General features: G+C 34.1%; 2 protein-coding genes across 2 annotated transcripts in view; one reads left to right on the top strand and one right to left on the bottom strand.

Moving 5' to 3' along the window:
• The window catches only part of LOC142337402 (uncharacterized), a 162,173-nt gene that overhangs the window by 101,432 nt on the left and 32,853 nt on the right, over positions 1–27,888 (top strand). The window lies entirely within an intron of this gene.
• On the bottom strand, positions 4,272–27,853 carry LOC142338204 (uncharacterized). The gene is made up of 6 exons (XM_075387850.1): positions 27,535–27,853; positions 25,262–25,358; positions 23,982–24,133; positions 15,865–15,995; positions 12,224–12,371; positions 4,272–4,824 (listed from the first exon to the last, which is right to left on the bottom strand). The coding sequence occupies exons 1-6, from the start codon at positions 27,599–27,601 to the stop codon at positions 4,703–4,705; spliced, it is 717 nt and encodes a 238-aa protein (XP_075243965.1). The 5' UTR covers positions 27,602–27,853; the 3' UTR covers positions 4,272–4,702.

Below are 27,888 nucleotides of genomic sequence, written 5' to 3' on the forward strand. Positions count from 1 at the left end.
CCGCGCGTCTTTTAATAAAATTATCTTAACTTCGTTGAACAAAAGACACCTCAAAGTGTTCTCTAAACGGTGAAATTATGTAAGTTCACCACTAAGTTAAGCGGTGAATTTATGTAATTCCATCGCATTCACCGCTTATTTTACATAGTTTGGACACTTTTTTTCAAAGCGGTGTATTTATTTATTTAGATTAAACGCTAAATTCAGCGGTGAAATTATGTAATTTCACCGCTATCAGGCGATAAAGGATTTTTTCACTGCATTCACCGCCTGATTTATGTAATTTCACGGCCTTCACAGCTTATCTTACAATGTTTTCCATGTTCACTGCTTATCTTTCATAATTTAGCGTTGAAAGGCGGTGACACATCGACCCGGGCATTTTTTAAGTATAATTTATTAAAAGTACTACAAAGATAGGTTTTCATTGATCCTCTGCAAGCAATCATACTATTCTCATAGAAAAAATTACAGGAGAGTCTACATAAGAACAAAATTTGCCAGACTTTTAATTTTTTGCACCCACTCTTAGACTTCAGCTAACTAAAAATTCATTTCAAACAAAAAAACGATACGGAAAGGGCGTCCAACACAAACAATATAAAAAAATTCTTTATTTTTTTTGAAGACTAAGGATCCAGAATCCAGCACTACAGATTTATTTCCTTTCAACTTTTGATGCTATAGTTCCATCCAAATTTTGATGCTATGCTGAGCATTTTCTTCCCATCAAACTTTGTGAGACAAAACTAAGTTTTCTTGTTGAGCACTTAAGACGTTTGTCAGTAAACATACATAGCCGAATGAAGGGGCTTGATTTTGATGGTGAAAAAGTAAAAAGTGGAAAACAAAAAGCCAATTGAGTTTGCTAAGTATGTTAGAACAAAATGTTAGTCGCCCGACGAACTTGCCATGACAGGAGCGCTGGTGTCCGACATCTGGGCACGAGGCACGAAAAAAGACTAAGATTTTTCTAACGTGTTTAGAGAACAAAAGTTCACAAAAGTGTTGAATTTTATTTGAAATTGAGGTTAAAAGTGCAATTTTGCAGATTAATGAAAAAAGTTTTTGTCTAAAACTTTTTCTTCGATCTCCAATAGAAAAGTCGCCAATCAATAATAAAGGTCTGATTCTTGTGGCAAAAATTAGATTGCTTAGTTTGAAAGATTGAACCTAGATACAAAGAAGTGAACGTTTTTTTTGTCCCAAACTGTATATTTTGAAAGCTTGAGGGACAAAAAGCTCAGTTTAGGCCAAAAAATCTCTTTCTTTTTTAGTAGTTTTATATTCAATCTTTCAAACTAACCTCTCTACCTCAAAATTTTAGTGACTGATGAAATCGTACCTGGGTTCTCTGATTAACGCATACTTTATCGGAATTTAAATGGCTACACAACACAATAATAAATCTAAATAAAATGAATTAACTAAAGCTGGAGCTGTAAAATCTGGTACCATTCAAGAAAACGATTTATCAAAATAATCTACTAGCGATTACTGGTTTAAATTAATAAGGCCACATTTCTTAAGTCTTTCAAAAATATTTTGATTGTTTTTGATGTTGAGCTAAATGATACGCGTTTGGTTAGCTTTGTGGGGACATCAGCATGCACAGGAAGAAAAGCACGATTGTATTTATTTACAATGAACTAATTTGTCCTCATGAAAAAAAAATTATCTACAAGTTTTTATGAAAAACCTCACTCTAGAAAAAAAGTCATCAAAATACCACCACATCAAAAAACTCTAAATACCACCACATTAAAATACCACAACATATATAACTGGGGAAATTAATTTTTTATTTATAGTCAGCACATTATCCTATCCCTTCTACCAATTTTTTTGTGTTCATAAGTTCAGGCGTACTAGCAGCAAATTCGTGGCCTGAGCACCAGTAAGACAATAAGATCAAAGAGCGATGCGTAAAATGAAACTGTCTCCGGACAAAACAGCCCCAAGCAAAACAGTCTCAGACAAAACATTACCAGCCAGAATAATCCTCAACAAAATAGTTCGAAAATGCAAAAATTTTACGGACGAAACAATCCCAGAGAAAACAGTCTCAGACAAAATTTCACTGAAAGAACAAACTTCAATTGCAAAATTTTCCCAGACAAATAATTCTCAAAGAAAACAGTCTCAGACAAAGAAATCCAATAAAAGCAGACAAAAAGTTCCCAACAAAATACTCACCAACAAATATTCAAATATTGAAATGATTGTCAAAATATTCTGTTAACAATTGAAACACATAATCAATTAGTTAAGCTTCTGAATACATCGTTTTAAATTGAAATGAATTCAGATTAGAACAAACGCTCGGTTCGAAATTCATAATTTGACAAAAACTAGATTATAACCAGCTCATTATTTTTTCTATGACATTTAGTCATCTAAATACTACGAGGAGTTTCTTTTTAGTTGGTGTATATAAGCTTAACTCTATGCTTACTTGGTACTATTTCGTCTGGGAATAATCTGTCCGAAAACATTTTGCTATTTGGCACCGTTTTGTCTGTGATTATTTTCTCCGGGACTTTGCTTGAGATTGTTTTGTCTAGGACTGTTCTGTCCGAGAAATTTCTGCTATTCGGGAGTGTTTTTTCCGGGATTGTTTTGTCTAGGACTGTTCTGTCCGTGAATATTTTGCTATTCAGGACCGTTTTTTAGGACTGTTTTTGCCTGGGACTTTTTTGTCTAGGGCTGTTTTGTCTGGGACTGTTTTGTCTAGGACTGTTTTGTCTCGGACTATTTTGTCTCGGACTGTTTTGTCTAATAAAACTTTGCTATTCGGGATCGTTTTGTTTGGGAATGTTTTTTCTGGGACTGTTTTGTTCGGGTTGTTTCAACTGTCACTAACCTCTGCCTCAAATTTTCAGTGACCGACGAAATCGTACCCTGGGCTACCTGAATAACAAAAATTCTAACGAATTTTAACGGCTACACAACATGAAAAATCTAATAATTGTGAATTGACTATTGTTGGAGCTGTAATATCTAGGACCAATCAGGCAAATCATTTAGCAAAAAAATCTGCTAGCGATTACTGGTTTAACTTAATAAGGCCATATTTCTTAAGTCTTTCAAAAAATATTTTGATTGTTTTTTTTATGTTGAACTATATGATATGTTTTGATTAGCTTTGTTGAGGCTTCAGCATGCACAGAAAAGATACTAATGATTGTATTTCTTTCCAATCAACTATTTTTCCACTAATTATCTACAAAATTGTACGAATAACTTTGCTCTTGAAAAAAAAGCCAGCAAATTACCACCACATAAAAAACCTACATACAACTGGGATAATCAATTTTTTTATAGTCAAAACAATCCTTTTTCCATTCTACCTAATTTTTCTGTTCATAGGTCCAGGCATACTAGCAGCAATTTCATGGCCTGAGCAGCATTAATATAATAAGATCAAAGAGCAATGGGTACTTTGAAACTGTCTCCGGACAAAACAGTCCCAAGGGAAGCGGTCTCAGACAAAAGAATCACCAACAAAATAGTCTCAAATTGTAAAATTTTTCCAGACAAAAAGTCCCAGAGAAAACAGTCAACAGTCTCAAACAAAGAAATCCAATAAAAGCATACACAAAGACCAGACAAAATAGTCCCGAATAAAAATTCAAATATTTGTCAATAAAATCTATTAACAATTAAGACACATAATCCATTAGTTGAACTTCTGAATGCATCGTTTTAAACTGATATGAATTAAGATTAAAACAAATACTCGTTTCAAAAATGCCTTATTTGGCAAAAACTAGTTTATAATCAGCTTAATAATTTTTCCTTGACTTTTATTCATACAAATAACTTCATTACATGGTGTATATATGTTTAACTCTATGTTTACTTGGTACTATTTTGTCTGGGATTGATTTCTCTAGGACTGATTTGCTTGGGACTGTTTTGTCCAGGACTGTTTTTTCTGGGACTGTTTCGTCCAGGACTGTTTTGTCTGGGACTGCTTCGTCCGAGAATACTTTTCTATTCGGGACTGTTTTGTCCGGAACATTTTTGTCCGGGACTGTTTGATCCGAGAATATTTTGCTATTTGGTACCGTTTTGTCTGGGACTCTTTTGTCTGGGACGGCTTTTTCTGTGACTGTTTTGTCTAGGTGTGTTTTATCTGATTCTGTTTTGTCTGGGTCTGTTTTGTCCCCTCACTTTAGAAACATAGTTAAAAACAATGGCTGCGATCTTTCCTGAGAAACTAATACAAATTTGTAAACAGTTTTGGGGAAAAAATTGGACATGTCTTACATTAGGGAGCGTTCCTATGTACAAATAGGGTCATTTGAAGAAATCAGACAAAACTTAACAACATGGCTTCTCATAATATCTTAATTGCAGTGATCCTGTTTTTGATCACGTTTTCCTTTTATAATATACACGGGTATCAGTCTCATTTCCATTATATGATAATAGTTACTCAGATGTGGTAATGATTAAAACGTAATGATTCAGCAAATCCACTTTTGAAACTCTTTCACCCACGTATAAGGGCTATAAAAAAGGATCTTTTTATAACTCATCGATTAAATTTATTAGCCTCTTTTTTGTGCCAATATGTACATAGCATCGAGCTTTAATAAGCACAGAAGATTCCATGAGTTTTGCATGTTTGATATAAGAATCTTTATCCCTGAAGAATGTCTGCAATGTTTTTTTTCGCCATTCTTTATCCAGCCTATCAAGCTCTGCTTCCGCTTGTAGAGGGCCTGTCTTCCAAGCCAGCGCAGAGAAAGGGGAAGTCCCCGCAAATGTTGTTCCTCAAAAACCAGGAAAAAGTCAACCGCTTCCTCAGTTGTGCCCCTGAAAAGAAATAATTCTCTTTCACCACGGTCCAGACTTTGTTTCTCCTTCCGACCCCTGTCCGCGACCCCACTCCGTCGTCCATCTGGCCCCTACCTTTCTTGGGTCACGGAGCTCATCCAGGGCTATGTTATTCCTTTCGCATATTGTTTTGACAAACTGTGGCAATACGAGCCAGCACCCCTACCACTGGATTTCAGTAAATATTGCGCGAATTTTGAGACAAAAGACATTGTAATGTATAATACCAACTATAATGTATTGGTTACTAACTGCTATAAATGTTTTTTCCCGGTAAGTTTTGTTTCATTGTGAGTTTTCCAGGTAATCAAATTTTTGTTGCAGTATAGTAAGTTTCATAAAGAGATCTAATATATTGACTGTCATAGCAAGAGGCGTCAAATTTTGTTTCACTGGCGATTCTTTTTTGTTCCCCCTACTTAGCGGGCATTTATTTTTACGACCTGCGAGCGCTCGTGCTATTTATTACCTAGTATCGTACAATAAAAACGCATAATATTTAATTGGTGACCCAAAAACACTGGGTCGAAAAAGGATAGATCCTCATTGGCTTTGCAATCAACACTGATTGCACACCCGGAAAAAGCGGGAGGTACCATGTTGTTTGAAAATAAAACAAAAGATTGAAAAAAATCGGCAATCCTTAGATAATTCACGCCAGTCAGAATCCTCTAGAGCTTCAAACATTATGAGAAACGTTGACATTATCTATAACTTAAGAAAAGATTTGCTATTACTTTGGTAATTTTGTAACGGCTGCTGTCCCATTTATCACAAGGATAACTTTTTCAATATAAAATCGGATTGGCTTCGCTAAAAATTGCACAAAACGGTATCTTTTTACGTACACCAGTTCCAAATGATAGACGAAAATATAATCCTGAGAAAAAAACATATTGCTAATATGACTTTCAGCTAAAAATTTAAACTTAAATTTAAGTTGGGATTTGCTCAGTGTAATCAAAATTTCAAATAAGAGAAGCAGAACACAGTTACAGTTGATTTAGATATCAAAAAAATGCAGGAACAGGACACAGTAACCAATCATTCACGATTAAACTAATTAATGAAAACAAGGCAGAGTAGCCACTAATTTGGTTCTCGAGATTGTTTTTCAATAAAATACACAGTAAGAGTGAGGTGCCGCCACTGGTTTGAACTTCGATTTAATCTCGTTTTGGACCAAATGTTCCTCAATCCTATCTTTTCTCCATGCTGCGACATTTTCTTGGAAACGATGTATGTCCCGTTAGCTCCAACGAAGTGTGTCTCGTTGTCACTGCTCAATTTTAGCAAGATGCTTCTTCTAGCTATGAAATGCATGTTTGCGTTCAGAAAACAGTCAGTTTCTCTCCTTGTCACGGATTGTACAATAAGGCACTTAAAAATGAAAACCTTAACTTTGCGTTGTTTTGTAATTTTTTTTGTAATCGAGTTCAATAAGTCTCCTACATCAAATGGAAAAGCTGTAGCGGCAACACTGGTTTTTGCAAATACCTTTGTCATTACTGGAACCAATGCTTTTGATCTGCTTTTTCTTCACATAAAGCAATTTTGTTTTATTGAAGTCCGACTTCTCCCATGCCAAGATTCCATCATAAACTGTTGTTTAACAAGGTTTTGGACATGTTGAGCACATTATTGAAAATTAAGTATAAATGCATTTTTAACGTGTTGTTGCCAATTTGGTATTATTGGTTGAATTGTTTCAAGACTAATTAGTTTTTTCTATTCCGCCTTTGGCCTAAAGAGGTCCGTGTTCGTCGAGAAAGTGTACGAACTGTAAAAAAATGCTGCTTTTTGGAGTATTTTTTTCATTTACGAGACTTCAACTCTTCGGCAAACTCTTATTGCTTGAATAACTTGAAGTTTTTTTCTTTTTTCCTTCAGCCAATTGGACAATTGTCGCGGTTTTACTTTTACTGAACGACCCCTGAAGGTATGGCATTGTTTTCACAAGACGGTCGAAAATGTTAAACTGTTCCGACTGAACAACTGGTCTACTTTTCCAACAAGCGATATGACAATCGAAAGAACATCTGTTTTCTTCTTTAGAGGTAAGGATTAATTGAATTTGCCGAAATAATTCGAGCTGTTGCCGCTTCAAACATGTGCTTCACTTGAGTTCTGCTGAAAAATTAATGCTTTGCAGCCAATGTCAGTAGGATTATTGATGGCAATCAAGAGTTTACACTGTGAAAAATCAGCTTTGCTTAGTATTGTTAGCTATCTGTTGTCCACGAATGCTTGTCCTTTATGGTGCGAGTTGTGTATCCAGTGCAGTAGTGTATTAGATTTTGACCAAAAACTGCAGATGTGTATCTTCGTCTTGCGTCATTAATTATCTGACTTTTTGATTGCACTGCAATGACCACTGCCAGCAGATGTAGCCAACGTTGAGAGGGATCACATCGGTGCTATCCTATATATTCCGATTGCAAATACTATCCCACCCATATGCTCCCATATTGTTTTACTATTTCACTGCATTGCTGTTCCGTATACCTTTTTTCACTTACAATCCCTGTTGCGAGAGAAATAATATTTGTAGCTAACCCAAAAATCCCTAAGCTTCCTCCGGCGTTTCTACAATTTTAAAGACATTGTGCATGTAGACAACTTTTTGAACTGCGTTTGTCATCTTAGGAAAATCAGCGTTCTTGCCGATGCCGAAACCTCATAGGCTGTAAAAAACACAAAAAGAGGAACGTTTAGTTCCGAAAACGATGCGTCGCTAGGTAATCATAAAAAAGAATGGGTTATTTGATTTTCAGTCTCCAGTAAAACCTAAAACCATTTTTTCTTCCGGAAACATACACATGCAGATTGACTGATCCAATGTCAGCCTTCCTTTCAAGAAATCTGCACAAAAGCAGACAACCCATGCAGTAATTCGGCTGCAGCTATTTGTTACCTGCATTTATCTATATAATTCATCATAATCTTTAGTGATTTTGAAAACAACTTATTTAAAGCTAGGTGAACTCTTGCCTTTTGTTGCAAAACAGCATTATAATCGTATTGCATCGAAGCGTTTTTGAATGTGCTTAGTCTTAAGGATCAACTAATTTAATCGCGGTTTTAATTCATTCTCTCTGTTCGGGCCTCGGCCAACAATTTCGGCAACTAAATTTCCGTTCTAGAGTTGACCAATTCTGAGTGTAGAAAGACACCCAAACGAAAAACACCCGATATAGCTGAATTGGCTTTACCACTTAAAAGTGTTTTGCCATAGCTAATTTTCTCTGATACTGAAGTCCTACATCGATGCTCTAAAGCTGGGAGCACATTTGTTCAATCGGGTCTTTCACGAAAGTTTCTATCAAAAAATTTTATTTACGGTTAGGATAATTGACTGCTACAACTCTGTTTAAAGTGCGTAAAATTTTCTTGACCCTGATTTAAACTGTAATGCTCCCTTCTTGTCGCATGTGGTATGCGTAATCACTCAAAATCAAACATTAACAGTAGTTATTCGTTATCTGGTTCATCTTAAGAAATTATGACCATTCGAGTTCCCGGTTTTGTCTGATAAGTCAACCCTGGTGGACACATCTGTTTTGTTTAACCATTTGGTACGGGATTGATTCATTTTGCTATGAGCAGTTTCATGAAAAAAGTATACTATTTTAAGAGCAACTTTCTGATTTTCATAGCAGGCACGCCATAAAATCAAAATTTCAGCCCTAGCTGAAGCTCTTTTTTTCCAACACTGTTCCAACACTGTTCCAACACTGTTTTCTCCAGGCAAAGCTGGAAAAAAAATCATTTTCCAACGCAGCAAGTTTCTCACTTCTTCGACTGCTTGTTTGAGGAGTTTTGTACTCCTTCTCTCTTTTTTACCACTCGGTTCTGGAAGAAAATGGTTTTGTGCAACCCGCTGTGAATTGGTTGTGAGTGGGTCTGCTTCGTTGGTCTGAAGAGTTGTGAGACTGCTGAGTGGATATAGTTTTCTGTCAGTGGATATACGGTATCCAGGTGGCATTAATTGCGGTGAAAAGTAATTGATCCCTGTTTCATGATTGCGAAACAAATTCAATGAGTTGATGGATGTGGTTGTCAAGTTATTTTGTCTGCTGATCATTATTTTTGAGTTTTGTTTGCCAATCTGCGTTTTATTTACAACGTACCTCACATTACTCCTCGGAAAGCTCGGAACAATTCTCAATTAGTTTTTCTAGGTTTCCACAACCTTCTGCCTGCATTAACGATATAACAGGCAGCAGCTAGATTCGTTATTCATAAATCCTTTTTCGGAAAAAAATTACCTTAATAAATTCCCTGGTTCATATTTTCTGCAACAGCTTTTCGTTTGTTTCTCATTGCTTCTGGCAATGTTTTTGGTAAGCAGGGCAGTCGTTTTTATTCCATTGTGTGAAATCATAAAAAAATGGCTGCTCGCAACTAATGACAACGAGAACTCGACGTCTTTCATTCTAGCGCAAACAAGTCTATCTGGATATTACGTTTTACAAAGTTCGCTTCTGAAACTGAACATCCAATGAAATTTTTATTTATGGCTTTACTTTAATTTTTCATAATTATGCCATGCTTAGTTTTGTCTATATCAAACTAAAGGTGGTATGCTTAAAATCAGACGATGCAAGATCTCTTTATTTTTACCAGTTCAATTATATAGGGAACAACCCAAAGGCAAAGACCTGTTTATGCGAAAATTTCCTACCTTAAACTAAGTTGGGTTTAGTTTTGCGAACTCACTTATTGAAATAAAGGAAGCAGGAAACAGTAACACATGAATTACAGTTCAGTAGCTTGAAGAAACAGGATACACTAGGCAATTAGTCACTGTTTATTTAATTAATTATAAAGCGACATAACAATCGATAATTCATTGCTGAAGTATAATTTTCTATACAAGACACAGTAACAATTTACTTACTCCTCAAGAATATTTAGTGTACAGGACAGAATAACAATTTTTTAGTTTTTAAGTTTTAGTTTTTTTTCTTTTAATATTGTGAATTATAGAAAAAAACCGCTGTCTTCGTTGTTTGTTTTTTTTGCTCTGTTGTCGTGTTTTTTTCGCTTTTTTCTTTTTGTAAGGTGATTTCCCTGTATTTGGAATATTCATTCTGGCTACAATAAGTTAGCAAACTATTTTAATTTAATTTTTTCTTCTCTGCTACAGAAACTGAGTTCCAACATATTTTCTGTATATTTATTTCTTTTGTTCTTTTGAATTAATTCTCATCTCCATGTCATAAATGGTGTTTGAAATACCACTCTTGAGAGCTACAGTTTTCACCGACAGCATTGCATTCATACTGAAATTGAAGTTTTCAGAAAAAAGGATATTGACCACTGAGATTACAGAACTGATTTAACATATTTCAGTGGCAAATGTTCAATTCAAAACTGAAAGAGTATTTTCTTAAGCATGCAATTATTATTATTCTTAAGCATAACCAAATAGTTTCAAAACGTATCAATTTCGTACAATGGGTTTAAATTCGCGCAAAATAATTTGAACCATTTTTTGAAAAACTGTTGCGGTTTGCATAAACTTGACTGGTATTGACATTTTTCTCTTTTCCGGGGATAAACATAATCTTCTCCATATTGCAAAAATAATGAAACTGAACTTTGTAAATCCGAAAAAAAATAATCGAAGAGACTGAGAGTGCTTCACAATTTTTATGTTTTGAAAAATCTAGAGAACTAAGCAAACCCAACAACAAAGTTTTTATCATTTAAGATAATGTTAATTTTTCATATCTTCATCACTTGCTATACCTTGAGTGGCAGCAATTGGCGTAAATTATTATCTTGTTTTATTATATTGTCTTGTCACTGTAGAAATCAATGTTCGTCGCAAAATATGTTAGCGTTCCCCTATAAATATGACCGAGTCTTCTTTCTTTCTCAGTCTCAATAAGAAATCTTGTTGCCAATATTCTGACTGTTTTCATTTTCTCAATACAGCGTTCTCATAACCTAATAAACTTTTATTTCCTTTCCCCACTCAAAAAATTATTGTGGAAATTTGGAAGATACATCGGTGGAAATTATTGTGGAAATTTGGAAGATAATCGGTAAATTCTGTTATTTTAAATGTTAGGAGTTGTCAGCGAAATTATAAATAAGAAAACAACTTTTTGATTCGCTACAAAAGATGGAAAATATTAGAAATCGTCTGCATAAAGCTGTTTTCTGATATCACAACTAACTACGTGAGTGTGATGAGTTCAAAAGACTCTCTGTCAATATTAAGTTTTTTCTTCACATCTGATAACTGATTTAAACGAAAACTTTAAAATTGAGCAACAAGATAAAACCATTGTCAACTAGTTAATTGACAATCAGCTGAAATTGGCAACCGTAATCCAGAACACCAAATTGGACGCGAAATGTTTATTATATTTGGTTTTCCACCTCAGAATTCATCAGTATGTTCGGTTTTCTACGTAAAAAATCATCAGCATGTTCGGTTTTCCACGTAAAAAAGATTGTTGGTAAGTTCGATTTTCCGCGAAAGAATTCGTCATTTTGGTTTAAAAACCTCGATATCAATGCGTTTCTTACATTTAAGAAAAGAAAGGATCTTAAGTTTGAAAAGGGCCATTCCAAATCTCCTCTACGTTTAAAAAACGACGATAACGAATCTTCATTGTGTTAGAAAAACGACGATAACAAATCTTTCTTGCGGTTAAAAAATAACGATAGCGAATCTGTCTTACGTTCAAAGAGGCGATACCGAACTTTCCTTGCTTTTAAAAAACGACGATAGCGAATCTGTCTTTCGTTTAAAGATGGCGATACTCGATCTGTCTTAGTTTTAAAAATGACAAAACTGAATCTGTCTTACGTTCAAAATAGATGATAATGAATCTTGCTTACGACTGAAAACGGCGATACCGAATCCCCCTTGCATTTAAAAGAAGAAGATACTGAATCTTTAATGGGTTTAAGAAATGACGATACCGAATCTGTCTTTCGTTTAATGACGGCGATACTCAATCTGTCTTACGTTTAAAAACGAAGAAACTGAATCTATCTAACGTTTAAAAAACGATTACGACCGAACTCGCTCACGTTTGAAAACGACAATAACGAAACTTTCTTATGTTAATTACCGAAAAAAAATGTTCCGACTAAAAATCGTAGGACCTTTCGTTCTTGGCGAGAAACAAACGACGATACCGACGACTTCTTATGTTCAAAAACCAATGATCTCTCGACTTGTGAAATTTTATATACAGTTTCCCACAATTAGAAAAAAATTATGAAAGAGGTAGAGTAGAGCTTGGAATAAAAAGGTATCAAAATTTTTTACTAGATTATAGGTAAAAAATATTTGTTAGTGTTTAGGTTAGAAATAAAAAACAACTGATAAAAAAGTAATTCGTGAAACTAATACCTTTGAAGTATGGCACTTGTGTTTGATTTCCAACAGGAGGCATGGCAAAATTGGTGGTGAGTCCTCGCCCTCCGACCACTTTTAGTTTCCCTTTTCCAAATCCCAACTGGCTGATCATGTTCATACAAGCTTTACTGTGCCAACGAGCCTGAAACTCTTTTAAATTGTATCTGGTCATTTTACACCCGCTTAAGTGCTTGTTTAAATTATCGATGGGAAAAACAATTCCGGCAAAAAATTTTTGTGAGCTGGCTCGGTTAGAGATGAACTAAATTAATTGATGAATTTAATACACATTTTTAAAATTTGATTGCATTCCCTCGCAAAAATGGGCGTGTCAGACTAGTGTGAAGCCAAGAAGCTGATTCATTGAGGCTAGTTTGTTAGTTATAATATTTTCGCTGCTCAAGAAATTGCTATCACAAGCGCAAAAAAAATGTCATAAGTCCGGCTCAAAATGTAAAACTTGTCGGTTTGTTTGCATGAAAACGTAAGAAACCATCAGTATGTTCACTTTGGAAACACAAAAATGAATATAGCGGTTTTGTAAAACTATTTTTTCTGGTAACAAAAAAGAGACTCTCTAAATGTTCAACATCTTAAAACTAAAATTACACGAAATTTACAAACTTGGATATATTTTTTGGCAATTATCTGAAGATATGTTTGGCATTTATCTGAAGACAAATATTCAATAGATTCGCAGCAAAAATTTAAAAAACTCCATTATATCTAATTAATGTTCTAAACAAATTTCTATCTTGTTGTTCATTTAAGAAAAACAAACGGATTTCCACTACGGAAATAAAACTGAATTAAAACGTTAAACGGAAATAAATTTCAATAAATAAAAATGAATTTTTACGTTTTAATTAGAACGTACAGAACATTTCATACGTTTAAAACCAATCACAGAGAAATTTCCATACCATCAAAAGCAAAAACTGAAGGATTTTTAAACAGAACCAAAAATTCGGCAGCAGAAACGAATTCTTCCGAAGCTTTCCTGTTGTAAAAACCAATCATATAAAACCGCTCAAGAAATTTTGTCGTTTTTGTTTGGTCTTTAGGGCTAGAGCTCAGGTTAACAAAATAAACTCAATCCTTTATCACAAACTATCAAGTGCACCAAATTATAATATCCAGGCAATTGAGAGCTTTTTTGAGCCCTTCCAATTAGTTGGTAGTTTTTACGGCATTGATACAAAGAATACGTTGAGAGCCTAATTCGAAATCGCCTATTGCCAGTCAGTTATTTTCTAGTTCATAATGACCTAATTCTGCTTAACAAGATTTTAGTGGGCTTAACTTCTATGAATGCGTCAGACCACTGGTCAATAACTTTTGGTTGTCCAAAGACCAGATCAAGTGAAAAGCTTTTTATTGAAGCGAGAAAAACATTTCGGAAACGTTCTGAAGATAATTACTTTAATAGAGTAGCCCGATTCAATAATTCTTTGTCTCAACTTAACATTTTTGCTAACTATTCACCACACAAAAATCCAAGTCAGTTTCGAAGAGAAGTGAAGAACTTTTTGGAAGGGGAGGCATTGAAAAGATTCAAATATAAAAGTTACTCTTCAGGATGAAAGTTTTCGAGAAATTTTAATTATTGAAACTTGATTTTTCCCCTAATCTGGGGACTAACAAGCTGGTTGTAACCATGTTTGGTTGAATTCAATCTTATTATTATTATAAGTATGGTCGCGCCTATCAATATGAAGGGTAACTAATTGTTTAATAGTCAATGAGGCCTTTTTGTGTTAACTAAAAAAAACATTCAACGCAAACTTTAACAGCGTTCTCTGCATGTTAGAAATTTCAACCGCCAGTGATATATTTGTTAGGTTTAAATGTAGACTGACGCACAGAAATCACTTCAATTAGAATTCTAATCACTTAAATTAAAAAATGTGTAATCGTTTTTTTATGTTTTTGCTCTTTTTCTCGCAATTTTTTTCAGAACACTTTTAGCTTGTTGTTCCAACCCACTTGGGGGGGAGAACTATATACTCAAATGGGCTTTTTTGGTTCAGTCAATTTTGGCCGATCGATATACTCATCGTAGAGATTTGAGACTGTTTTCACTACAAAAACAAAGATAGAGCAAGATAAAGAGCAAAAACAAAAAAAAACTATTACCTTTTTTTATTTTAAGTGATTAGAATTTTAATTGAAGTCAACTGTTAAGTTTCTACATTTGAATTTAACAAAGATATCACTGGCGAATGAAAGTTCTAACATGCAGAGAACTAACTCTGCAAATTTTGTCCTTTATATATGTTTTATAGCAATATTTCATTTGCTAATTGATCTTTTTCGTAAATATATGGATTGATTAATTCTTTTTTTGTTGGACGCTCAGTAAAATCAGTGCTAGGTTTGGAACAGTCTTGGATTCTTTCTATCAGTGATTATTCGGATTATATTGGGGCGCGGTCTTCTTTTTTATTTTTATGTTAATTACTGACAAGAATGAGTTAAAATCAAAGCCCAGATATTGACAGATCCTATTTGCAACCAATTGATGCCAAACGAATATATATTATGTCTCGAGAGAAAAACTCATAGTTCTTATGGCTTTGACTAAATGTTTTTGTAAACTTTAAATGATATCTTATGTTTAGCCTTCTTTTTCATTTTTTCCCTTTTCGTGACTGCTTATTTTTAACCAAAGATTTATTTGGGTTTGTTTTTAGCTATAGGTGAACATAAGCAATGCTTTCAGTTGTTATCTGATGCCTCTTAGGACTTTCAGTAAATTTGTTTTAGGAAACTGTCAGTGAAGTCTTGAAGTTTGCATTTTTCATCTGATTTCTGTCTACATGTAGCTTAGTCTCATAAAGTGGTTTCAGTTTTAGCTAAAGGTTATATGGTTTTCTTACTACGAAAGTTCATACAATTTTTGTGATTTTATCGCATTTGCCTATAATTGAAATTGTAATTCGTTCCCTTTTCAAATGATTCAATTAAATATAGCTTCAATTGACATTGACACAATGTGCAAAAGGATCATTTCAAAAATATCAGTGAATAGCTTAGAGTTTTAACGGCTGCGAAAACGTTCTCAAAATTAATTAGAATTTTGTTTTTGGCTTGTTCCTTTTTGTTTTCGTATATTCTTGGCAATCAAAAGCCTCAATTGATTATATGGATGTATCCATATTAACTGAATTTTTTTTACTGATTTCAGTTTAGGGTTAACGGTTTTAATGACATTGAAATATTTTTTTATATAGTTTTGTTTTTTCCCAATTTTTTAATTCTCTTTATTTAAAAGATTAAGTCAATTTATCTGTTCAATTATCGGCATTGTGCTTGTATTAGTAATTTCAGTAGCAATAACGTCCAATATCATACAAATTCGTTTGATTTGTGTGCATGAAAATGTTATCCGAGCAAATTGCTGAGTTAAATTTTCAGGATTCGAAAACTCGAAAACTGAAGAAACTTACCGAAGGGTTTAAGATATAAACAACTATAGCAGGGTATATAGCTACTGCAAAATTTAGATATAAACAACTATACAGTCTTACAAGCAAAGCATTTATCTACCAATTTCTTGAGCTACATTAGAAGATAATAATAATTATTATTATTAGAAGATAATCAAATAGCTTCTGCTTTTAATATTGACCAACCTTGACGTACACAAGTTCCCTTCCCCCCAGATTTTTGTAGTTATAGATTTTGTTGTAGTATTCTATCGGATCTAGACCCAACTTCTGTCCGTACTCCGCGTACATGCCAACTTGATGAGAGCAACATCCACCTGGAAAAATATTCAAAAAATTCTAATTTCAGTGATTGAAAATTTACACTATGATGTGAAATAGAGCGTGAAATTTGATGATATCACTCTAAGATTTCGCAGATTTAGAGCAAAAATATTTCCTGTAAGTATCCTAGATTTTTGTACTTAATATTTCCTAGATCAAGTAACTCCTAATTCTGAGCTTAAAATGCTTACCACAATTTTCCAACCTCCTAAAATGGGGAAGAAATACCGAAAAGGTGGTTCCCACAATTATATCTCAAAACTCTTCAATTTCACCTTGATGTACCTTACCTTAATAAACTAGAGATTTGTTGCATGTAGAGAATGTTTAAGTCTACAGTCGTTCAGTTTTGAAACCATAGTTAAAAGAAAACGTTTCTGAATTTTTGGTTTGCCTGCACTTTTGGTTTGCACTTTGGAAAACTATGTTCCATGTTTCAATTTAAGAAACATTCGGTATGTTCAGCTTCAACACAAAAAAATGTCGATATGTTTGGTTTTAAACGTACTAAATCTTCGGCATATTTGGAGTGGAAAGTCAGTCAGTATTTTTTCATACAAAAATTTAGAGTTTTTAATTTAAAAATTTTGCCAATTTTTATGATAGATTTGTAACTGCAGCAGATCGCAGACGATTTCTGTTCAAAAAATATGCAAATTGATTGCATATCTCTTTAGAAAATAGGTAAATATGTTGATTTCGCTTGATTTACTGTGATTCAAAGTCAAATATAACCATGGCTTACTAAGTTTACAACCAAAAACGTCGATTTGAAACCCACATACTGAGGATTTTTGAAAACAAAGCAAACCGATCATTCTTCTGTAGACAATTTCTGGGCTAGGTTGAAAGTTTTAAACTGTTTGTAATTTTTAACAACTCTTTGCAATTAATATTTTTTAAAAATCAGTTCTGGAATTAAACTGTCAATTAACTACAATTTGATTTTGTAATTTTCAAACGTTGCAATTTTTGTTTGCATTTTAATAAAAATAGAAAATCCAATTATGCAATAATAGGTCAAGCATTGAAGTTGGAAAATCTGAAAAGCCTGAAAGCCAAGCTACGCTAAAATTTGATTATCATGAAAACGGCTTAGAGATGTCGTTTCCATTTTTGCTCGAAAATAGTTTTTTATTGTCGTCTTCTGAATTTCTAACTAGGCCAACAGTGAGGGGACTCTGTCGCCCAGAAGATCGATCAAATAAAATAAACCAAAGGTTTTGATTTGGTGAAGCAAGCGTTACTTTGTTACACTGCAATTTCCCCTCTTCCACTCTTGTATGCTGTTGCAAGTTAGATTGCCTTGAAATAAGTTAATTCACAATTGAGCTCGTAGTATCAATTCTGGTTATGTGGATAACAAAGGTAAGAGAATTACTTGCACTTCAAAGGAAAAGACAAATTCAAGACAATTTATAATAGTAATTAAAATAATATTACCAATATCCGTGGTTCACTTCCCAAATGAACTAAATCAAAACGCTCACAGTATCCTAACTGGTCTTGCAATTACAAATCTTTCAAAGTTTAGTCCCACTAAACTAACTACTTTCTCTCTCTTGATTAATACCAAACTTCTGAAGTTCTCCCAAAAACTCCAAAATCTGTCTCTCTCTCTCTCTCTCTCTCTCTCTCTCTCTCTGTGTTACTTCAATTTATACCCTACCAATACGCTCTTATCTTAAGCAAACAAACCTTAATCTCTTAAGCAAACATTGCAACTTACACTTGCAATCTGTCACATTCCGTAGGAGGGCTTTGTTTGCTATGCAAACAAATCAATATCAAACTATGCTCCGTCATTCAACTGCTACCAGCCATTGTTGAGCATTCTCCTTATCTTAAGTAAACGACCTTTGGACTCATATGTACACAAACCCACTTCGCTTTATCTTAAATATGCACTTGACATGTCAATCAGTGTTTGCTTAGTAAACTTTGAACGTTACTCTGAAAAGTTCTTATACCTCTATTTCCGCTATAAAATTAATTAGCTGCAATCAATCCCTGTCAAAAATATTGTGTTGAATAAATAACTAAACTCAACCCCAAAGCTAAGAGCAATTGCCATTCTGAGCTTTCTCAACATTTCATGCAATTCCCCAGTTAAAAACCGCCGAAAAGTCTAATATTCCTAAAAGCCCAAAAATGTGACCTCTAGAGGTCAATTAGGGGTCATTCGTCCAAAATGAAGGGTCAAACTAATTACTGTCACGGAAAGTTCTCTAATAGTTGCACCTACTCACAAAATTTCATGGCCTAACTCCCACTAGAACACGAGCAATGACCGCGCACACTTTTCATCGACCTCCCGGATGACCCCAAATTTCCAAACTTAAGAACTTGCGAAGTAGTGGTCAAAACGTCTTCGGGTAAAGTTTTATAGTAACTATAGGGTGCCACCAACTTGCCTGCCAAGTTTATTGATCAACGGATTTGCCGTTGCCAGTCGTTTGCAATTTTAAAATTTTTAACTGGTCGTGGGTGCCGAAACCCAAAAAATCCGAATTCGTCAAAATTGACCGGGTGGTTATTTTTTGTCACTAATTGTCTCAGGTTATCATATTAATACCATTTCAAAGTCATTCGGCCGCTCAAAAAGGCCAATTTCCGGTTTTCGGCACTCGGGTTGTCCCGAAGCACCGACTTCCGGTCGGAATCTGGGATTGAAAATATCACCAATCGAAAGCCCTTGACAAGTTACACTAACCCTCCAAAAATCATAGGGCTACTACCAATACTCCACGAGCAATTCAAATTTTACGTTCCGCAGCAACGGCGTGCGCTAGTTCCGTGCAGGTTGGTGTGGGGTCAAATCTGACAATAAAATCGGATTCCTCGTACCCAATTTAGTCTAACCCCCAATTTTCAGGTCAATCCGACGTCAACTTTTCGAAAAAATACTATTTCAATTTAGGTGCTAACTACATTCTTGTGATAATTACCAATATACTTAAAAATCGCCATTTTACATCCTTAACCCTTCCCAAAATCATGCAAAAACATTATCTCATGCGAGCATTACATTACGACTGATTAATCGCCTTATTTCTGACTCAAACATTCATATTTCACAGTAAAATACTTAAAAACCTTCAAATCACACTACTTCCGGTGTTAATAGCTGGAGGGTGGGTGGTCGGACTCGCCTGAAAATTATTCTCGCAATAGAGGACCACTAGGGGTACCTCCCCATCACTGAAAAGTTATCAACCAATAACTCCTTCCCATCCCAGGGGGGGTCGGACAACTTTTTATCGGTAGGGTATTTGGAAAACTGATAAATTGCCTTTTTATTTACTCTAAGCCAACAAAACTCTAATAAGTTTCTTCCACAACTTTCTAAACCATTCCCATGATTATCCAATACATTACTGCACCAGTACATGCTAGTACGCCTGGTTTCTACCGTTATTTCATCCATAAACAATCGAAATTTATACCGCAAATTATCAAAAACCGCCGAATAACACCATTTCTTGTGCCAAAAACTCAGATCAAAAATGTATATACGGCTGCGTATCCCTATTATATATCAACAATCATAAGGGGAATATCCCCACAAATTTTCAGAGTCCAATGACGATTATAACTTAAAGAGTTGAGTGTACCAGGTTTGGAGTTGCCAATTATTTTGTAAATATGAAATCACACTTTAATTTGGTTCAAATTGAAATTCTAATTCTGCTCAAAGTATCTAGTTCACTTCAAATGTTCGCACTCTAGTTTTGTTCTAAACTTAAATCACTCATTTCGACTTTGGCCTGATGCACAAATACAACTTTGCTAAGTAAACGAAGTACATCGACAGCTCAATACGCTTTTGTTCATCAATTTGTTTGTTTAAGATATATCTTTCAACTCCCCTCTCTGGCGCCTTCGAAACAATAACCCTTTACGAAAGAATGCTTATTTCAAACACCTTATTAACTTGTCTAACTTGACCTAAATTATTTGACTTAACTAGCGCTATCTGGTTACGAAATTTCTATTGAGTTTATTCTTATGCTTTCTACATTTATTATTGTTCCGACCCCCTCTTTAGTGGGGAGGGAGGATTTGTATACTCAACTGTTTTTGTTTTTTTTTGGTTTAGTCAATTTTGGCCAATCGATATATTCATCGTAGAGATTTCTGAATGATTTCATTAAAAGGCACGAATATCCTTGAAAGTGGAACTATAAAAATTTTGTTTTTTACAGTGAGCTATCGAGATTTAAAGTTTTGTGAAAATTCTACCGTTTTTATTCACATTTTCGGTAATTTTTGCTAAATTTGGCTCAATTTTGCTAATATAATTTAAAATATATCAAATTTTTTTTACAGTAGAGTGTTATTGATACTGTTAGAGAAACCAAGGCGTTGCTGAATTGTTTATTTTGAGATTTTTTGGCTGAACATTTTTATAACCTTTTTAAAAATCAGACATCTCTCATCAAAATTGCATCAAAATTTTTTGGACCAATTTGATTAAGGTTGCCGAAATTTGAGACTTGGAAACCGCTGCGTAAACTCTAAATGAGAGCTAGTAGAAATCAAGCGCCCTATAAAGTCTTTAGGAAAAAAGGTTTTGCCATTTTTTGCAAATTTAACTCGATAATTAGACAAAACGCATAATTTTTTTTTAATTGTTCACTAAAAAATTAGTATAATTCAAAACATTGGAAACAATTGAAACATTCAAACATTTGAAACACTTGGATTGTTTGCTGGACGGGCGCCAAAATCAAGGATATGTTTGATATTATCATGGATTCTTAAAATGAGAAATCTTTTAATTTTTTATTTTGGTGCTGGCTTTTTTTTCATTAATTTGTTTTGCGTTTATTGTTTTATTAAAATTGATTAATGACAAAATTGTTAATAACCACTCCATTAAGGGCTGCTGCCATTATCAAAAACATTAGGTCAATTGTAGGTATAGTATGTTTTCAGAGAACCTAATGCTTTTTATGGCTTTGAAGAAGAGTTCTAGTAAACTTCAACTGAATTCTTGATTTTTGCCTTCAGTTGTCCTTCTTTTGGCAGTTTCCTTACTAATTCTAACCAATCAACGATCCAGATGGCTTCTTCAAGAGATATAAGTGAACCTCTACTATACAGTCTGTTGTTATCTAATGTCTCTTTTTACATTGAATACATGTAATTCAAGAAATTTTAAATGACTTTTCGAAATTGTAGTTTATTTTTCTTATTTTGATCAGCTTTTAGTTTTCTCTCTGTAAACACAGGTCAATGTTTTTTTATTTTAAGATATGAATCTTTCTTTGTGGTGCATTTTTTTTAGAAAATTGGCTTCTTGGTTTTGGTACTACGCGTTTTCATACAAAAACTGGTGGTTTTGTCCATAATTGCCCATCTTCGCTGATGTTTTTTTAAATTGTCAAATTACTTAATAATCTAACAGAAAGAAACGTTTTTAAATTTGTACTTGAACACAAATTTTGTTCTTTTAGCTTGTGGTTTTAAGGGTTGCGATACCGCTCTCTTGCAGAATTTCGTTCAGTTTTATTTAATTTTGCCATGTATTTGTTGTTCATTTTGTTGTCTGATGTCAAATATTGGGCAAAAAAAGTTACAATGATAGACTGTTTAAGAAGAACTTAATAACTGATATCAGTATAGAGCTAATGGTTTAATTGACTTTCAAGTTAATTTTTTTTAAAAAAATGAATTATTCAACTTGTTTTACAATTTTGTGTTCTTTTCGTCATTTAGCGCCATTACTGAGAGAACTCGTTGATTTTTTTGGTTAAACCAGATTTCATTTTTTCTGTTAGGTACACGTTTTGACTGATTTCTTTCGAGATTAGACAATTTGTAGCAGAAAAATTTTGCGAGTTTTAAATACTTTTCAGTTTTTGTGTTTCTTTTTGTTGTCATTTTGATATAGTCGCTTTACAAAAAGACCTTATGATTTTCAAAGGGGACGCAAGTGAACATTTAATCTTCAAGCAGTTGACACTATATAACTTTAATGGCTTCAACACAAGTTGACTCAGAAAATTTTTTAGTTCTGCTTGTATTTGATATTACTTTATAGTCTTATGGTTTAGTCTCACTAACAACCGGCGCAAATAGTCAGCACAAAAATTGCAAAGGAAAGGGTCTATTCTTTTGGTGAAAAGTTTATGTCAGCCATGAATTTTGAAAATATTTATATTTGAAGAAAGACAATGTATTTCGGAGCTTATTCAATCTGATTTCTCTTAACTTGTAGCTTAGTACCTCTATGGACAAGTCACATCCCTAATCTTTTGAACTAAAGTTTTTCCTTCATAGCGGTTTTGTTTTCCTCTAATGGTCTTTCATCTTTGTACAAGGAAATTTCATAAAATAGTAGTGATTTTAGCATATTCGCTAAAATCGTAGTTATTTTAGCATTTTTGTAGGTTGATGTTTCTTTTTCAGTGTCACTATAATGGGTCCTCCTCTAGCCATTTAAAGAAAAAGGCTTTAAAAAATTGCTAGCAGCTTTCCTAAGGGAACAGTTTAAATGGATGGAACACCATTTTTGTGCAAATTTTGAATCTTTCATTTTGCCTGTTTTTGTCGTTCTTTTTGTAGTCGTATGATATATCCTAGATATTGAAAGGTCTCGATTACTCTCTGTTCTGGAATAAAAGAATATCTTAATGATTTCAGTTGATGCATATGTTACTAGTGAGTCTGACATTAATTCTTTTCAGAGTCGCATTGAGGAAAAGTTCCATATTCTTTTTTAATGGAGTACAGGATAATCTTCCCTAGTATAAGTTTATCTGATGCCAATTTGATTTATTTATTAATGGTTTTATAAATATGGACAGCGGGTTTTGGTCGTAATTAATATTTGTAACTATTTGATTTTACCACGGTCTTTTGTGGTAGTCATATTAATAACAGGTCTCATCGGTCCTCTAATGTAGTTTGTTTTAGTCATTTAATAGTTTGTTGAACGCTATGTTAAATTTTTCAATCTCTTCCTCATTTGGTAGACAATAAATTGAAAACGGTAGATGAGCGGGATCGGAACTTTTTGTGCGAACGCACATTACCGAGCCTACATGTTAATATTTCAAATTTTTTGGCGGTAAGAAAAATTTGGGAATAGTTGAATGATTTCAACTACCGCTTATGTTTTATTTCAAAAAAAGGATCTGAACTACTTTTTGATATTTTTGTCAATCATGATCAACCGGAATTAAATGTGACTAAGAAATCAGCATTTCTAATACTACTCTGGGGGAAGGGTTAAGAAACTGTTGCTTTTTCTCCCTCAGAAACAAAAATTGTGATACGTAAAAAAATCTCTGCAGAAACGATTTTGCAACACGCTTGGGGAAATGGTACCTTATTGTGAGAAATTAATATAATGAAATTGCATTATTGAAAATGAGACCCGGGTCGAGGTTTTAGGGTGAATTTTCGTAAGAAATGCGGTGAATGTGGTGAATTTGCGTAAGAAATGCGGTGATTGCGGTGAATGCGGTGAAAAAAAATTCATCGCCGCTTTTCACCGCATTTTTTACAAAAAATCACCACCAATTTCACCGCATTTCTTACAAAAGAAATGCGGTGAATGCGGTGAAAAAAAATAATTCACCACATTTCACCGCATTTCTTACAAAAATTCACCGCATATGGTTTCCAAAGTTTACTCAATCTGATTTAAATTCACAAGAAATAACAAACAACTAAGTGACAGTTGGCGCAGTGGAATAAGCATGTGAAGGCATGCAGGAGGTCAGAGGTTCGAACCCGTTCGGGGAGGATTCTTTTTTGTAAGAATACTGAGAACGCGGTGAAAAAAAATAATTCACCGCGATTCGCCGCATTCACCGCAAAAAGATGTAAGAAATACGCGGTGAAAATTATTTTTTTTCACCACATTTCACCGCATTTCTTACGAAAATTCACCGCCAAACCTTGACCCGGGGATGTAGCCCGTTTTGTCGTTATCATTCTGTAGAAGATAGGAGAGTAAGAGTTTTTACCATTGGCTTGGTCTTGATCCCTGAGAGAAAACCAGTTGATTGTCCGGAAGCTGTGCCTCACCATTGCCTCAAACAGCATTCTATCAGTCTCTTCTGGCTCACGGTCTTTTTGCTTCTTTGTCATTCTGTAGCCATCACAACAAAAATACCGGCTAAAACAGGCAGCAGCTTTTGTTCAAATGAAGTTTAATAAACACTGGGATCTTTTCCGTTTGTGCCCCCCCCAGCTTAGTGGGTGCATATTATTTGCATCCCCCAGACGCACGTGCAATAACTTTACATAATGATTTACTATGTAATGACACGTGCTCTGTAACTGGGGGGCGCATAACGTACTGGGGGGGCACAAACGGAAAAGATCCAAACACTGTTTTGTAATAGCGAGCACAAATTATTTATAAGGAGTGAACAATTTGATGCAGGTTTCCCCCCCCCCTTTTACAAGGCGACGTTTCCTAATTTGGTGATATCTTGTACTCCGAATCAATTGAATTTGAACTTTAGCTGCAAATTGTGAACACGGGTAGTTTGATTGTTTTTTTACACAATCATAAATTAGTTTATTTGTTTGATTGGTACGGTTAAAATGAATCCTCAAAAATTGAAAGTGTTTTCAACTGTTTTTAATTATTCAGATAATTGGAGTAGTTGAAAAGATCCAATTTTTCAATTGTTGAGCATGCTTTATGTCTAATTTTGGTTGGAAAAATTTCTTTTAACGTTTGCTCTTTGCAAAATGGGAGACGGTAAAGCCTTTCGTTTAATGATACTGCCATCTGTTCAACCTTGTCCTTGTATTATTAAAATCTCTTCTTTATTAAAATATTTTCTTATTCGCCCTTGTAAAGCATTCGACTTTCTCACCTGAGTTTATGACTTTCTGTTGTCAAAAATGCGGGCCGAAATGTGGACATTAAAAAAACAAATTAGATCTTCTCCGTTTGTGTCCAACCCCCCCCCCCCATTAGTGGGTGCATAGTTTTTGCTCCGCGAAAAATGATTTTCTATCTCTTGGCACGTGCTCAGTCAACGTGGGGTGCATAACGGGGGGAGCACAAAAACGGAAAAGAATCAACAATTCAATTTTTCCACGAGTCAGGCCTGATTAAACCTCATTCACTGTCCTCCTGTTACTTTTTTTAATTTGATAAGTTTGGCTGCTTCCCCATTTCAAATGTTTTTCTTCTAAAGTTTCGATATTAATAGCAATTCTACTCTAAAAAAGATTTGATTAGCTATGTTAATAGTCCGGGAACAGGTTGGGATGAAGGCATACATACCTGTATCTCAGACATTTCCTGCCCAAGTCATCGTTGTCGTAGGGCAGAATAAAATCCAAAGACTCTCTCTCTTCTCCAGCCGATACAACTGACACTTCTAAAATCGAGAATTGATTCGACCTTTTCTGCAAATTTCTCCCAAGAAAAGAGCCGAGTAACAGGCAGGCGCCAGTTAGAACTGTCAGTGCAATTTTAGCCCGCCTTTGTTTAAAAACCCCAGTGATTCTGGATTTCTTATCGACAAATTTCTTACAAAATTGTCTTATAAGATTTGATAAGAAGATGCATCCCCTTAAGATCTTAGAAGACAATTTGTCAGAGCTTACACGATTAAAATTCTACGTAAGCATCTTATCAGATCATACACAATAAAACTTCCATCTTATAAAATCTTACGCGATAAAAATTCATTTTTGTCAGCGGAATTATTATCGTGTAAGATCTGATAAGATGCGTACTAAGAAATTTAATCGTGTAAGAACTTATAAGATTTCGTATGAATACAGGATCTTATAAGAGAATGCATATTCTAACGTAATCTTATAAGATCTTACACGATAAATATTCCTAGTGAGCATCTTATCAGATCTTACACAATAATAATTCTTAGTAAGCATCTTATCAGCTCTTACACAATAAATATTCCAACTTATAAGATCTTACACGTTAAAAATTCCATCTTTTAAGATCTTACACGATAAAAATTCCCCCTTTAAGATCTTACAAGATAAAAATTTCATCTTTTAAGATCTTACACGATAAAATTTTTTTAGCAGACATCTTATCAGATCTTACACGATAAGAATTCCATCTTATAAGATCTTACACGATAAAAATTCCATCTTTTAAGATCTTACGCAATAAATATTCTTAGTAAGCATCTTATCAGATCTTACACGATAGAAATTCGTTCCTGTAAAATCTTACAAACGCACACTCACACGCACACACATACACACACGCGCGCACGCACACACACCAACACATACACACGCACGCATCATATCAGATGTTACACCATAAAAATTCTGCTTATATTAATGTTTATCGAGTAAGATCTGATAACATGTTCTTTATGATGCTTACTAAGCAATTTATCATATCTTACAAGAAAAAAAACTCAATCTTATCAGAATTCTTGTCGTGTAAGATCTGATAAGATGCTTACTAAGAATTTTTATCTTGTAAGATCTTACGATGAAAATTCCAGAATCACTGGGGAAGTTTTTTGGGGGTTAAAGTCAACCTCCAGTAAAAGTTCAGCGCATTCGCATCCCATTTCATACATCGTCTTGTGCATATATTAAATGCATTTTTTGTGCAATTTCAGCGCATTTCAGTCTGTCCCTATCAGAACATCTTCAAACGCGGGTTCTGTAATGCATATATCTTAGCAAAGTTTTGTTCGACTCTTTCAGTTTCAGAATTCTCAACAAATTTCATATTAGGAAGATATTAACAAAAACTTCTCTTTTTTCGGCAGTTGTCTTTATGTCTCTTCTCTCGATTCGCCCAGTTGAAAGCATAAACGAAGTGGAAAAAAATCTAAACTTTCTGAGTCAACAAATAATTAATAGCAAACTGGTCATATTTCTCGAAAAAGTGAGCACTTAAAAGGACACAAACTTCTGAACTTCGCTTTATTTCACTTTAAGACGTAGAAGTTATTCCGAATCACTTGAAATAGTTTTAAGAAACCAAAAAAACTTCCGTCAACAAAGTTGCATTTTTTGTTTTCATCCAGTGATGGTTTCTCCTCTTTTTTTATTTATATGAAAACCATTTTTTGAGCATAAGTTGACAATTAGTAGTGTTTGAAAATAGAAATGTAATTCCTTTTTAATTCTTGTCATGTCTGCTGTAGATATCGGAAAGATGTGAACTTCTTTAAGAAAAATAATTGGTTTTAAAAAACTGATAGAAAAAAGCTATGGAGCGAAAATTTATACAGGTTAAATATAAAAATGGATTATAGTCGGTCGGAATAGCCAAAAATTAAGCAAGATCAAAAAAAGTCTAGAAAGAACTCTAGGAGGAGAATTCGCCTAAAATATGTGTCTTCTATAACTTATATGGGTGTCTGCTAGTTTATACAAACACAGCCTCTTAGAGAAACAATCTAAAACCATCAAACATATATACATAAACGCAATGAACATAAATTGAAATTATCAGAACTGTAGAGCATCAATGGCTTTCGACAAGGTTGATTGCAGAGAGTGCACCTTTTTATTCAATTTTTCAAATCGTTTTTTATTTAACGGATGACTTACCGAAATTTAAAACAAGAAGATAGAACAACATGGGAAATGTTGAACTGATAAACAATGAAGGCATCATAATTCTTCAGTGTTGATTAATGCAAATGAACATAATCTTATGGAACTTCCAGTTGACAATATTTGAGCAAAAACAAAACCTACATCATTTATTTGTCTGAAAATAACAGATCACACTTATAAATAAGTACACATTACTTGTTTGAATCTCGCGATTAGTTCGTGTACCAGAAACTTTGGTTTGGAAGCAAGATTAAATTCAATTCCGGAACCCAAGTTCGAAGGAATCAAATTTTTTCCAGGACAGCTAATCAAAATGATTCCAACGTTTGAGTGGATATTATCTCA

The sequence above is a fragment of the Convolutriloba macropyga genome, chromosome 4, assembly GCF_964194025.1.
Source record: "Convolutriloba macropyga chromosome 4, txConMacr16.3, whole genome shotgun sequence".
Classification (NCBI taxonomy): Eukaryota; Metazoa; Xenacoelomorpha; order Acoela; family Convolutidae; genus Convolutriloba; species Convolutriloba macropyga.

What these genes read in the sequence shown, in the direction of transcription:
- LOC142338204 (XM_075387850.1), bottom strand. Translation starts at nt 27,601, where the DNA reads ATGATGCCTTCATTGTTTATCAGTTCAACATTTCCCATGTTGTTCTAT. An exon ending in GGATCAAGACCAAGCCAATG is followed by an intron (nt 15,996 to 23,981) that starts GTAAAAACTCTT and finishes ATATTTTTCCAG; the next exon opens with GTGGATGTTGCTCTCATCAA. An exon ending in ACAAGTGCCATACTTCAAAG is followed by an intron (nt 4,825 to 12,223) that starts GTATTAGTTTCA and finishes ATTTCTTTTCAG; the next exon opens with GGGCACAACTGAGGAAGCGG.